At 41.9% G+C, this 12,936-nt stretch overlaps 2 protein-coding genes and 1 long non-coding RNA gene across 13 annotated transcripts in view; 2 read left to right on the forward strand and 1 right to left on the reverse strand.

The window, feature by feature from the left end:
- The window catches only part of dclk2a (doublecortin-like kinase 2a), a 43,785-nt gene extending 36,799 nt beyond the window's left edge, over nucleotides 1-6,986 (forward strand). For 3 of the 4 annotated variants that reach the window (XM_026171372.1, XM_026171374.1, XM_026171373.1), the window contains one exon: nucleotides 3,770-6,986. In XM_026171372.1, coding sequence (XP_026027157.1) covers nucleotides 3,770-4,525 — 756 coding nt within the window. In that variant the 3' untranslated portion in view covers nucleotides 4,526-6,986. Of the gene's footprint in view, nucleotides 1-3,244; nucleotides 3,258-3,769 lie in introns of all 4 variants that reach the window. The other variant, XM_026171375.1, reaches the window with a different exon arrangement.
- An 80-nt stretch (nucleotides 6,987-7,066) lies between these two features.
- The window catches only part of lrba (LPS-responsive vesicle trafficking, beach and anchor containing), a 176,802-nt gene continuing 170,932 nt past the window's right edge, over nucleotides 7,067-12,936 (reverse strand). For all 8 annotated transcript variants that reach the window (XM_026171363.1, XM_026171365.1, XM_026171362.1 and 5 more), the window contains 3 exons: nucleotides 12,422-12,618; nucleotides 9,510-9,661; nucleotides 7,067-8,369 (listed from right to left, as the gene is read on the reverse strand). In XM_026171363.1, coding sequence (XP_026027148.1) covers nucleotides 8,279-8,369; nucleotides 9,510-9,661; nucleotides 12,422-12,618 — 440 coding nt within the window. In that variant the 3' untranslated portion in view covers nucleotides 7,067-8,278. The remainder of the gene's footprint in view (nucleotides 8,370-9,509; nucleotides 9,662-12,421; nucleotides 12,619-12,936) is intronic.
- Nucleotides 12,578-12,936, forward strand: part of LOC113024369 (uncharacterized) — an 82,864-nt gene continuing 82,505 nt past the window's right edge. Inside the window, exon 1 of the long non-coding RNA XR_003272650.1 lies at nucleotides 12,578-12,640. This is a non-coding gene — a long non-coding RNA (uncharacterized LOC113024369). The remainder of the gene's footprint in view (nucleotides 12,641-12,936) is intronic.

Consider the following 12,936-nt stretch of genomic DNA (forward strand, 5'->3'; position numbering starts at 1 on the left):
GAGGTTTTAAAAGCATGTTTACACTGCTAGCGCAATGCAGTTTGCCTCCTTCTCTGTATTTATTATGTCAGTCATCACATTTGTCTTAAAGTCAACTTTCTGTAACTGCTGATCTAATAAATCAATGATTGGCTGCTTAGCAGTCATTCCCATTTTTGATAGTCTGGCGCCACCTTGAGGAAAAGCTTTGGAAGCACAAAGTTGTAGTTGCAGAGAAGGATTCAAAGTGTCTTTATGGCTTGGATGTAAGACTCCATTTGCGCATTTTAAAGAAATAGGGCCAGATTGTTCTGTGATGTCTTTGTTGTCTACAAATCCAACTTTTTAAAAACACCCAGTGATGTCTTATTAAATGGACGAGCACTTCTTTTAGCAAAGCTGCCGCAGAGAGGGACAATGATGCATTTGTTTAAAAGAAAAAGGGAATATTAACATTTTGCTATAGCATGGTAACTAATTATAGCATCCATGTTTAGAATAACACAAGTGTAGAATACGTTTGGCCCACTTGAATAAGTCGTCATTAGTTATACAGTTGTGTATATCATAATCATCTGGTCCCAGTCACATTACTGACCTCATGCAAATGAACCTAGTTAGTTCTAAAAGGCTCCTCTAGCTGTTTCTGTTTAGTAGCACTTACTTCTACAGGATTTTGTTACTACAATCTCAACTGTTTTCAGACACGTTGCTGGTAGAGCAGGGCGATATGGCCAAAAATATTTATCACGATATATATTTGAAAATTTGCGATAACGATATAACCGACGATATAATTGATGCGAGACAAAATACAACTCCACAACATTACTAGCGCAAAAAGACAACCTTCCATTTATTTTCACTTAAACAGGAAGCTGGTTTTTATGTACATTAAAGCTTTATAAAAATGTAACAGTGCAAATGCAAATTCCTTGCTGAAAGTTTAACCAAAAGGCATTTCCAGTAGAAATGGGCTGACATATCCTGAGCATAACCATGTATAATATCCACTGAAGTTAAAAAGAGGTGCTTTGCAACATTAAACTGCAGTGTGCAGTACGCATTTTTCGGACCATAAGGTGCACAGGATTATAAGGCACATTAAGCGAAACAAAGCAGTCAGATAAATCAAACTTTATTAAACTCATTCTTCTTGCTTCCTCCACTTCTGTACCATTGATTCATTAATGTTGAATTCTCTGGCAGCTGCTCTATTCCCATGTTGCTGCAGTATATTAATGACTAACCTCGTATTGTGGATGGATTATCTCAGTTGTTCTCCTGACTGAAGTTTGGTCCGTTTACAGCATCCTGCCATGCGATTGCATTTGTCTCTAACCATGAAGAACCTTCACGTTAACTTTTATAAGTGGAAAAGTGTTAGTGTTCGTCCTCCAGCTTCACTGTTTATGTTATGCTAACATAGCTGTGTCGCTAGCGATCACGTAGCACATCATTATATACCAGCTAGCCCAACTTCAGTAACCCTACAAACGCCACTGCTGTTTAGTTTCCTGTCTTCATTTATGTTGGAAGTGATAGCAGAGCTGTACGTTTGATTTTTTTCAGAAATCTCTCAGTCAGAACATGCAATATCATGCTTAGGTAACTAGCGAAACTAGCGAGCTAACTTCCGCTAGCTTCCTGCTAACTTCTAACTCCGTTAAATGTAATAACTTTTGTTTTCATGGATGCCTGGAAGTTAAACTTTATAGTTACACCTGGTAAAGCAGCAATGCTGATCGTTTTATTAAAGATGAAAGAATTTAGACAGTTTTTAACTCTAAGTGATGCTGCAGTGTTCGTTTGACCTGAAGTATACGGAGTTTAGGACCCAGATTACTCCCAGATTTAAGAGCATCTTAGTCCGACAAATACGACAATAACAACGGCCGCTTGCATGTTCTGCAAAAAAATGTGCTTTGTTGTGTATCTGACGGACAAACACCAAACCAGTTCCACATCACGGAAGTTGCATCATTTTTACAAACCAATTCTGGTTCATCTGTTTCACTCAACAATCGGCCATGTGCGTATGAAAACAAAGGCACTGCGCATGCGCGTTTTACTCCCATTCTATCGCGATATGTCATTTTCCTATCGTTGCCTAACATTATACCGGTATTACCGTGAACGGTATAATATGGCCCAGCCCTAGTTGCTGGCGTAAAATGCACGGAACGAGCAAAGTGTCTCAGTTTAAACATTTTTGTGTTCTCTTATGAGATTTGTAGGATTACATTATAATTTATGTTTTACATACCAACCCAACTTTTGAGGAATTGGGGTCATACAATATGCGCTGTTCCCTGCAAGTCTTTTTCCTAGTTTGATCTGGAACGTACGTCACAGCACGCCACGGTCAAAGTTCAACACTAAGCCAAAGTTGTAGAGCGGCGTGGAGCCGTCGTCACGTTGTATGTGAAGGGGCGTTTTATGCAAGCAGATATCTTTTTGAAATAATCCACTGTATCCGCCATTAAAAAACAAACAATAACAAAACTCACCTGCAAACTATATCCATCGTTTATATACAGTCTCTGTATGTACTCTTATTAAACTGCCTAATAGTGTTTTTATTAATCCGAACACTTAACTTCCAGCAATGCCTTTGGCCAAACGATTGACCGTTTATTTTCTCCAAAGGATTTAGTTTTCTATTTTGTACAGTTTCACTTGTTTGTCCAGATTATTCACTAAAAATCAAGCTATTTAATAATCATCAATTATTAACTCTTCTGTCACAATTTATCTATTATAACTTCCTGCTCAGAAAACTGTGCTCAGTTCTTTAACTTCCACATTTCACTCTGAGGTATGTGAGGTATGGGAGTCAGTGATCTCTCACCCACCAACAGACCTTAAACAACAGTTTATTGATTGAGTTATTTCACTGGGATTTGTTGACAGTGATAATAATTTAAAAAAAAGTCTGGAGTGATTACAGGCTTTTCTTTTAAAACTAAATCCACATTTAATCCACTCAGTCCTCTGATTGTTATGCAGCACTCGCTGACACTAACCCTTTTACAGAAGGTTTCACAGTTTGTTCCACGTCAGTCCTCTGAAGGAGCCTTTTGGTTGGGAGTAGTTTGACTTGAAACGGCGCAGCAGCACTGAGCTGGAACAACTGTCCACCGGCTGTCATGCTTGTTGTGTTGACTTTTCTTTGTGAAGCTGTGAGTAAGACTAGTCTCTGTCCCTTTTTTGCTTCTTCCCCACCTCCCCCGCCACCTTCCTGCTTTTCGTCCCTCTGATTTAGCTCCAAGGCAATGGTATGTACTAACACGATGCTACGCCTCGTCTGTTCTGCTGCTGAGATTCAGCAAAAGGGCAAGTGAGGAACGTTACATTTACTAGTTTTTGTCTTCAAAGTATTCTCAAGTATGTGTTATTTTGGTTGATTTATGTAAAAGTGAACCATTAGGCATCCGTACAAAGTAAAAGTTCCCTTTCTCATTTGCCCTTCGTCTGTACATAGAGTAGCACTTTGATGTGGTTTTCTTCCCGTTTGGGTCAGTCTTCTGTGCAAAGCGTACTTTCTTTTGGTGAACATCTTTCAGTTTTTTTGTGTCCATTTATTTCCATTAGCTTCTTTATTCATTCATTTTGTTTACTCACTAAAAGCTGGGTCAGTAGTTCTGAAAAAAAGAAAAACAAACACAGAAGGATTATTTATGCTAAATGAATATGATTTCCTGAGATCAACCCGCAGTATCTCTTTCTGTTCTGACTGATGTTGCTGGATGCACGCGCATCAAGCTGATGGTTTGTTTTGTTCCTCCAGAACACAGCGCTAGATAAGGAGACCCTTCAGCTCACGGCCCGTTGTTGTCCAGGGCCACAAGCGGTGCCATGTTCGCCCCTGTTGCATGGCACTGAAGTCCCATCTGCTCTTCCGGACCAGTCGGCGTCACCATTTGCCAAAGTACCCGAATCTAACGAGCTGGCTTCAACAGAAACCGCTAGGCCTGATACTACGTCCAAATCTGCACCTCCCCACTCCGATTCTCCGAATGACAGCCACACATTAGCTGCTAAGCTTGACCTGCCCACCTCTAATCTTTTAAGTTCACTTCAGTTTTCTCCTTCACCCTCTGTTGAAACTTGTCCCATCAACTCTTTGCTCATTTCTTCTCCACCACAAATAGAAACCTCCCCAACTGCTGCCCCCTGTTCGTCTTTAGAGTCTACCTCACCCTCGTGTCCTCCTGCTGTTCTCACATGCATAGCTCCCTCTGCACCCATCTCCCGTCCTTCCCCGGCATCTCTGATCGAGCTGACCACAAATGCTCCCTCTGCTTGTCCTACCAAACAAGCAGCATCTCAGCCTTCCTCACCCACTGTCTCCCCGATCCAGCCCGTTGTGTTATTCCCTCTCTCATCCCCAACAAAATGTGAGCCTTCCTCCCCCTCACCTATCCATCCAACCCTGTTTCCCTCTCCTCCTTCCACACCTCTGAGATCCACCACCCCGCCCTCTCCTTTTTGCCCTCCTTCTCCTATCCCTTTAACAGCCGAAGAACTTATGGAGAAGCTCTAAACACTCTTATCCCCACAAACAGAAACAGAAACCATAGGATGAAACATCTCAATTAGCATTTCCTGGTAGATGTAAACTGAGCCAGTGACCGCTGTGACCATGCCTTTTCCCCTCATATTCTTTTCCCGCTCATTTTATTAGACAAAGGATATGAGGCATTTTCTGTACTCTGTTGATTGTATATATGTTTTTATTTATTAATTGAGGATGTTGAAAGGGAATGAACTGAATATCGTTCTTCTGAGTGGTTTGTCTTTTGAATTCATACACTGCTTAGTCAGATTTCTTGTTTTAGCTTCCCATTTGGAATCCCCGGGGCCCCTTTTTAAAGGGTTGTTCAGTACAAACGCATAGCAAACTCCTAGAGAGGCTACTGTGTGTGATTCTGTATGCGTTTTTCAATCACTTCACCATATCGAAGTCCCAAATTTGCTAGACTGTCTACCTGTAGTAAAGTCATCCTGATGATAGTGGCCAATTGACAATTTCATGCATTGTGTCGACAAAGTAAAGGTGGTATCTGCCAAAGTAGCCCATGGCTAAGGAGTCAGAGAGTGTTTCAAACAGCTTTAGCTCCACGTATGTGTTTGAGTGTAAAATTGGGAATCATCAGATCTGTTAAATTTGAAAGAAATGGCTGTTCACACGCAATTTTGAAGCTACGTCTACAGTAACATCCAAATGACCTCTAGTGCAGCAGTTCCCCAAATATTGTGTTCTGCAATTCTTCCAAAAGTGAGAAATGCTGCAAAAATAGTCTTAGGAAAATTGCTGTTTTAAGATCAAAAGTTTCCTCTTCTGCTCATCTATCCTCTTTATCATTTTTCAACTCCTTAGATTTATTAGCCAATGTTAGTTATAAACAGAGTGCTGGTTACAATGTTTCTACTCACAGCAGCACCCTGGAACTGGAACTGTTTGGAAAAAGAAGCATAAAATCTAATTTGGGTTTTTTTTTGTGAGCACAAAGTATAATTCTACCCTTCATGATGGACTGGAGACAGACGTGTGATGGACATCTAAAAACAACTAGCTAAAGGTCATTGCATGTCCAGGCACTACTGAAGGAAAGTAATGTACTCCGTACGTGTATTTGAGTCATTAAAGTCTCTTTGTTTGAGTAGCCGACTGCAACTTTCACTCATACGCTTTATTTGTATGTATTGTGCTGAACTACAGCTGTGAGCACATGTAAAGAGAAGAAAGAGCCAACAGATGTTAAACCGAACTGCACGGTAACTTTTATTTAACCGAAACTCTCAATACAGACGTGACTGGTACTGTACAGGAAAAACATACTTGCTGGTATATTCTCTCCGGTCACCACATGTCATGAGCTATGCACACTCAATGGCCACTTTGTTAGGTACACCTGTTAAACTGCTGCAATTGACACTTTGTCAGGTTTGAGTCTTGATTTTCCAATGTAAACAACATGGCATGGATCCATCCTGCCCCGTGTGGTGGCGTAATGGTGTGGGGCTTTATAGTTTTATTATAGTTAACTAAAATTTTGAAAATTAATTCAAACAAAATTATATAGAAGGGATCTTTAGATTTAGTATTTGTTAGTCTGGTTAAAAAAAAATGTTATTACATCTTGCCTGATGTGGTATTAATGGACATATTTGAGACTCTGGATGCGAGTCAGCAGCTTAAAAATTATTATTATTTTTTTTTTTAAATGACGAGAAAAATATGCCCTCCATACTGAACAATAATAATTTAAAAAACTAAAACTAACACTGAAACTCATCAAAACTAAAGTAAAATGAAACATTTTCAAATGATAAAAGCTAAACTGAAGGTGGCGCAGTGGTTAGCACTGTTGCCTCACAGCAAGAAGGTCCCAAGTTTGATTCCAAAGGGCCCGGGCCTTTCTGTGTCTGTGGGGGATCTCTCCCAGTCCTCTGGCTTCCTCCCACAGTCCAAAGACATGCAGTTAGTGGTGTTAGGTTAATGATTCTTAAATTGGTGCCTGCAGGTGTGAATGTCCAACTAGTAAGGTGTACCTAAAAAAGTGTCCAGTGAGAGTAAAACCACAGGAATGATTATCCTGTTATGATTATTGAGTTTGGACTCGATCACAGGCCAACAGCTTACAGATTACCTTCATCAAAACCAGATCTCACTCTCTGCAGCGTAAAAACAAATAAAGTGACCTGTTTTGTCCTCGTTCTTAACTCCACAGCTGTTGTCAGCAGAGCCAAATCCTCCGCTGGTTTAGCAGTTTTTTCACTGCATGAATACCTTCTGTTCACAAATTCAAGTTGCTACATGGCCTAATTTTTCTCCTATGTACTGTATATGTAGTCAAAGTAGATTTTCATGCTTTAACAGTTTGTAAAGCAAAAACTGTATGAGAAGAGCAAATGTATCAGTGGTTTTTATGAGGCGCTGAGTGGTTGCTTTTAATGTCCCACTATTTTAGAGTGGTTCAGCAATAAAGACTTGAAATTAGTATTTGTTTTTGTGTTGGATGTGTGGGTTACCACTAGGGGGGGCTGAGTCACACCTTATAAAAGATACACCAAAGGACAATTCAGGTTATAAAATTCCATTTTATTGTCAGAACTCATCACACAAAAACACTCCAAACTGATTGGAAGAAAAAGATAAAAGTAGCTCCCGTGTTGCTGGAGATTCAAACCATTTTAGAAATGCAACTTTAAAGAAAGGAATGCTTCCTGAAAATCAAAGATATAAGAGGACGACTGTCTAAAGATCAAAAGAATGTGTGTGATTAGCATTTAAGTATTGAATCACATTGATCAATCATTCTGTGATGAAAAGAGAGGAAAAAAATGGAAATGGTAAGTCCCTCCCCCTCGCTGCTCCAGCTTTCACTGCTCATCTCACTGCTTTGGAGACTAGACTCAAAGTGGACTGTGCTGAGGTGGTATGAGCTGAATCCTCAGCTCTTGATTTTAGCAGGGGGGAAAATAAAACAAGATTCACTGCTTACTCAGTCATAAAGGATATAAATCTTAAAAGGAGCTGAAAGCAGATTTTAACATTACAGAGTAAGTTTTATGTTTTTGATGTTCAAAGTATTAAATAACGCAAAGAGGTTGCACTGATGTTTTATGAGTAGTGAGCCATGCACACAAACGTAATCTCTTAGCAAGTACGGAGGTACAGAGGGAGTAAAAATTTTAAATATGGAGGACTACATTTAAACATTTTATATATAGTTATTTATATAAATGTATATTCCCTCTTCAATATCTTCCTGTGCTTCATCTACTCAAACACTTTATATCTATGTGCTGTGTTGCCAAAACAGGAAAAGCATGTTAAAATGAATGACAGCTTCATATTTATTCACCACATACACGCCTACAGAAAAAAAATCATTCACCCTAAAGTACACAAATATTTGGATTTTTACGTCACAGAGAAATGATTCTCACCAACTTCCCACAAATCCCTCGTTTCTTATTTTGAGAAGAAAATAGACTCTTACAGCTAAAAATAGATTTGTTTTTAACCGTAAAGTAACGTAACCCCCACCCTAAGACTGGTATGAAAATTTTCTATCTGATCTACAAAATATAGCAATGCCCTTTTTAAAAATAGTTTGATTCTTTTGCAATAACAGGACATGTTGGGTTTTTTCCTTCTTTCGTTACATTCAGGATATCAGGATATAGACAGAATAGTGCTTTTGATAAGAGTTCACACTTGCAACAGTTTGGATTTCCCCCGCCCTCCCCTCAACTCTTGTCAGTCAAGTCGCTGCTGATTTCACCCTCAGTATCTGGTCTGGTACTCGTGATGCCACCTGTTGAAGTCGTTGTAGAAGAGGACGATGCTTCCCGACGCCATGCCGGTTATGATGCACCTGAGGAATGTTAGGGGGGAACATCATGAGGCCGTGAAGGTGAGCTTAATGGTTTGCCTGCTCTCTTGAAGTGGAGGAAATTTTAATTTTGTAAGTTTGCTCACTTCCAAAAACACACTTTCTAACTTTTTTAATGTTAATGAAGAGGAACAGAAAATCAACCAAAAATCTAGAAAGAGACGTTACACAAAAGTTATACATCATATTGAGTGAAATAAGTATTTGATCCTCTACAAACTAACCAGAACTCTGGTTCCTACAAATTACAATCAAGCCATCAATTACACATACTCCTGACTTTAACTAGTTATGTGTATGAAGCACACCTGTCCACAGAATCAATTTCTTCCATTAAAACCTCTCCACCACTGTGGGTGAGACCAAAGAGCTGTCAAAGGACGTCAGGGGCAAGATTGTAGACCTGCACAAGGCTACGTGGGCTACAAGACGCTTGGTGAGTAGGGGACAACGACTTGAAAACAGAAGAAATATGAAAACTCATGTGGAGTACAGCCCAAAGAACACCATCCTCACAGTTCAGCACAGAGGTGGACCCATAATGCTTTGGGGCTTAACAACTACTTCACTGTACTAAGGGACGACTGGATGGGGCCATGTACCATAAAATGTTTTAATCTCCTTCCCTCAGCCAGAACACTTCATGATGGGTTGTGAATGGGTCGTCCAGCATGACAATGCTAAACATATCGCTAAGACAACCAAGGAGTGGCTAAAGAAGAAACACATCAGGGTCATGGAGTAGTCAGCTGATTTTCAGACTTCAGTCCTTTAGAAAATCTCTGGAAGGATTTGAAACTTTGAGCTGCTAAGCAACAACAAAGAAACCCCCAAGAGACGTGTGACCAACCACAAGAAACATCCGACTGCTGCGATTGCCACCAAGAGGTTCTCCACTAAGTACTGAGTCATGTTTTGCTTGGAGATCAAATAGTTATTTTACTCAATGACATGCAAATCAATTTATAACTCTTATGCGATGTGTCTTTTCTAAAGTTTTGGTTAGTATTCTGTCTCTCTCCATTAAAACTAGAGACTGTTCGTTATTGTCCAAGTGAGCAAACTTCAAATAAATATAGCCACTGTTGTACATATGCATGATCTTTTGTTTGAGCGCGTTACCTTTGGTCATGTGACATGGCCATGGAGCGGATTCCTGCGTCACAGCCCGGATAGGTGAACAGCTGTTTGAGGTTGTGGACCTGCCAAACAGATACTACACCTCCATCGCCGCCTGTCAGCAGGTATTGGCCATCACGGCTGAGGAGCACAGCCTGTGAAAGATGATCAGAGAACTTCCTTCTTAACTCTTCGCTTCCATCATGCAAAATCAATTATTTACCAGCGTCATCTGTTAAGTGTCCCACAAAGGTCAAACTCAAAGGTTTTCAACTTGGTAGCGTGTGCATAAATTGCCTCTGAATAAGCCGCTGATCTGGGGGCAGTTTGTCTCTACCGTCAAAGCAAAGCTCGTACCGCGAGGTCGAGCGATCCGACAAAAAAAAATCTCAGGTCAGCGCCGCCATCCTGAGGGGTTTTTCTGCACACAGACCCCGACCCGCAACAAAGATGGCTCCCCACAGCGAGGCCCGGAGATTTACTAGTCTCATCTGCTTTTCCTGCAAACTGTAGCGGCCGAACGGGTCCCGCGGGATTCACATGTACACAAATCAAGTCGTGTGCTGGAGTCTATTAAGAGCGCAGCGCATAGTGGAAGCTGAAACTGAACGAGTCGGGAGCATCAATCAGCAAGTAACCGTAGCCGATGAAATGACGAGGCAGAATGTTAAGTTCTAAAAGCAGCAAATGACACTAATTTAGAGCTTTTTGTCCTCTGCGGTTTTTGTGACATGCTTTGCGGCGATTCAGCGGGAGACGCTTCAATCAGCAGCCGCATGTGTGTTGAATTGGGCTCGCATTAAACGGAAAACTGAAACCTAAACTTGAAGTTGGAACAAGTCATTTTCAGGAACTTGATTCGGTAAGGAAAACATAAATAACCCTTCAAGACCTGCAGCCTAATTAAGCAAAAATGTTTTGTATGTAAAGAGGGGGGGGGGGGGGAAAGCTTATTTCTCATTCAGGCACAAACTTGGATGTGAAGGCGCTCCCACACACAGCTACACAAAGCGTTGCGCAGTGATGCCCTGGATTCTCAGCTGGCCTTGAGAATCAATCCAAACTAATTGTCACGTTAGATCATCGTCATCGTGGCGCACGAGCGAGCGCAGCTCCGGGTTGATTTGTGTGCTGTGGGTCTGCTTTGTGTCCACAGCAATTGTCTTGTGTGTCAACATTCGGAGTTAATCTGACAGCGGCGATAAAGACGAGCGCTCATTTCAGTCTGAGCCATCAACCAAACCACCACCAACACAATAACAGGTACAGTGAGATGAAAGAGAGCAAAGTGCTCGGCGCAGTTTAGCCAAGTTGCCTAAAAGTTTGTGACCACAAGCAACATAATAACGTTCAACAGAGCAGCAGTAAAAGTAAAACTATTTATCAGTTCTTATGCTGTATTAATGCACTTGTGTATCTACTAATGGAGTCCATGACCTTACTGGAGCCCAGCAGGAGGCAGGGGAGCTGGCAGACATGTCAGCCTGGCCAGGTAGGAGGCTGCAGACAGACATTATAAATCAGTCCTTTGCCACTGGGCGGCCAAACAAGATGGCCGATGGCTCTGTGGGGGCTAAGATGGCTACCCGGGCTCGGATGACTAAAAAATGACTCCAGCAGAAACACATGCACTTTTAATGCCCATATTTCCTACTTCTTTCAAGGAACAGTGGGTGGATTCTGGGGCTGGAGAAGGTAAAAAGTTTAATTTATGGTGCCGTTAATCCTCCTGTTACACGGACGCAGGCAGCGAAAGAACTGCTGGAATGGTTACACTGCCTGAGTTATACTAGTACTTAAAAGAATGTAATCCATTCAGTATGGCTCCTGTCACCCGATTCTGCTATTAGACTAGGATGCCGACTGTTAGCCTGTCATCTAACCTCTGACTCCAGACCCCTATAAATTCACAGTGCATACACTCTCTCTCACAGTCTTCCTCTCCGTTTCTGAGTGTGTACTGCAGGCCAGGACAAACACTTATTTATACTGGAGCCCTACTGTGCAGACGCTCCAAGGGCTGAGAAGATTGATTCTGGTATGTACCAGAGTGTACAAAATACTGTTGGAGTCTCAGACCAGGAGGGTGAAGCAGAGAGGGTGAGGCAGGCGGAAGGGAGGGAGGGAGTTGAGACTCTTACAGCCTCACTCCAAGATATTAGGATTCTCCTAATGCCATCTGACACGACTGGAATTTACAGCAGCAGAGGAGAGCCGACAAGAACGCCAGTAGCTTGAACTGTTCCCAAGTTTCATCTTCAGAAAGAAACCAAAAAACTGAAGCTCAAAAACTGTCTGAAGGACGCTGTTAGTTTCTCTTAAAGACACAAAGATCCAGCATTAGTTTCACAGGGATTGTAATGCACTCCGTCAGTATTTGAGTATATTTGTGGCTTTGTGTGGGAGCGGGGCTGGTTGGCAGGTTAGGAGCCTGGGCACAAGAGCTTTCTTAATAGGAAACAGGCACGCGGCTGCCTGTCAGGGCTAGCTTACATTTCCCAGGCCAAACCGGACACATCGGGTCGGGAAACCAAAGGCAGTAGTCGCTATCTTATGTCACCCGAGCCACGAGGGAGGAAATGTGGGAAATGGGGAATGTGTCGTCCCGCGCTGCAGGGTAGTTAATGGTGTTGGTGTCCAGAGCTGACCACTCCTCTGGAATGTTTTCCGCCAGCGTCGCCAACGCAATTTGACCTGACAACAGAGCTCCGGATCAAAAGAGGCCTTTCCTCTGGTGTAATGCGGGTGAAAAGGAAAGAACAGATGTGAGGCTGTAAGTTTGTCCCGAGGCACAGCGACCTTTACCTCGCTCGCATCTAAAACCAAGACCGAGCTTTTAATCAGGGAGAGGACTTTCTATACTGATGCAGTGCAGACGCACACGTGCAGGCGCATGTGTGTGATCGTGTCCTCACCTTGACGCCGTCTTCCACTTCCATGTGCCTCAGCAGTTTGCCGTTGACACTGAAGAGGCAAAACTGTCCCTTGTCATAATAGATAACGCAGTGTCCCTCGGCGGAGGACTGGATGAGGCGAGGCCGGAGACAGCGCTCTGGTCCCTCCAGGGTCCGCAGCAGGTCCCCATTCATGGAATGGATCAGACAAGGACCCTCTATATACAGATGAGACAAGAGGTTAGAACAAATTAATCCGTAGCTTGATTTAAGCATAAATGACTTTTTAAAGTTTGTTTTTAGCTTATTCTTTTAATCTTCGGTGCAGCTGTACACCTATAGTAGAAATACTTATATCTTCTCTTTTCCGTCAGTTATTTAGAAAAAAATGACCTTCATATCTTGTTTATATAATTGCTGTTATTCCCATACATGTCTGTGCATCATCTCTGAAAAAACATCTGCTCATACACAGCTCACATACTCTGCAGGTGTTCCTAATATAGTGGCCACTGAGATTTGTCCTTTGTCTGCTC

The sequence above is a fragment of the Astatotilapia calliptera genome, chromosome 6, assembly GCF_900246225.1.
Source record: "Astatotilapia calliptera chromosome 6, fAstCal1.2, whole genome shotgun sequence".
Lineage (NCBI taxonomy): Eukaryota > Metazoa > Chordata > Actinopteri > Cichliformes > Cichlidae > Astatotilapia > Astatotilapia calliptera.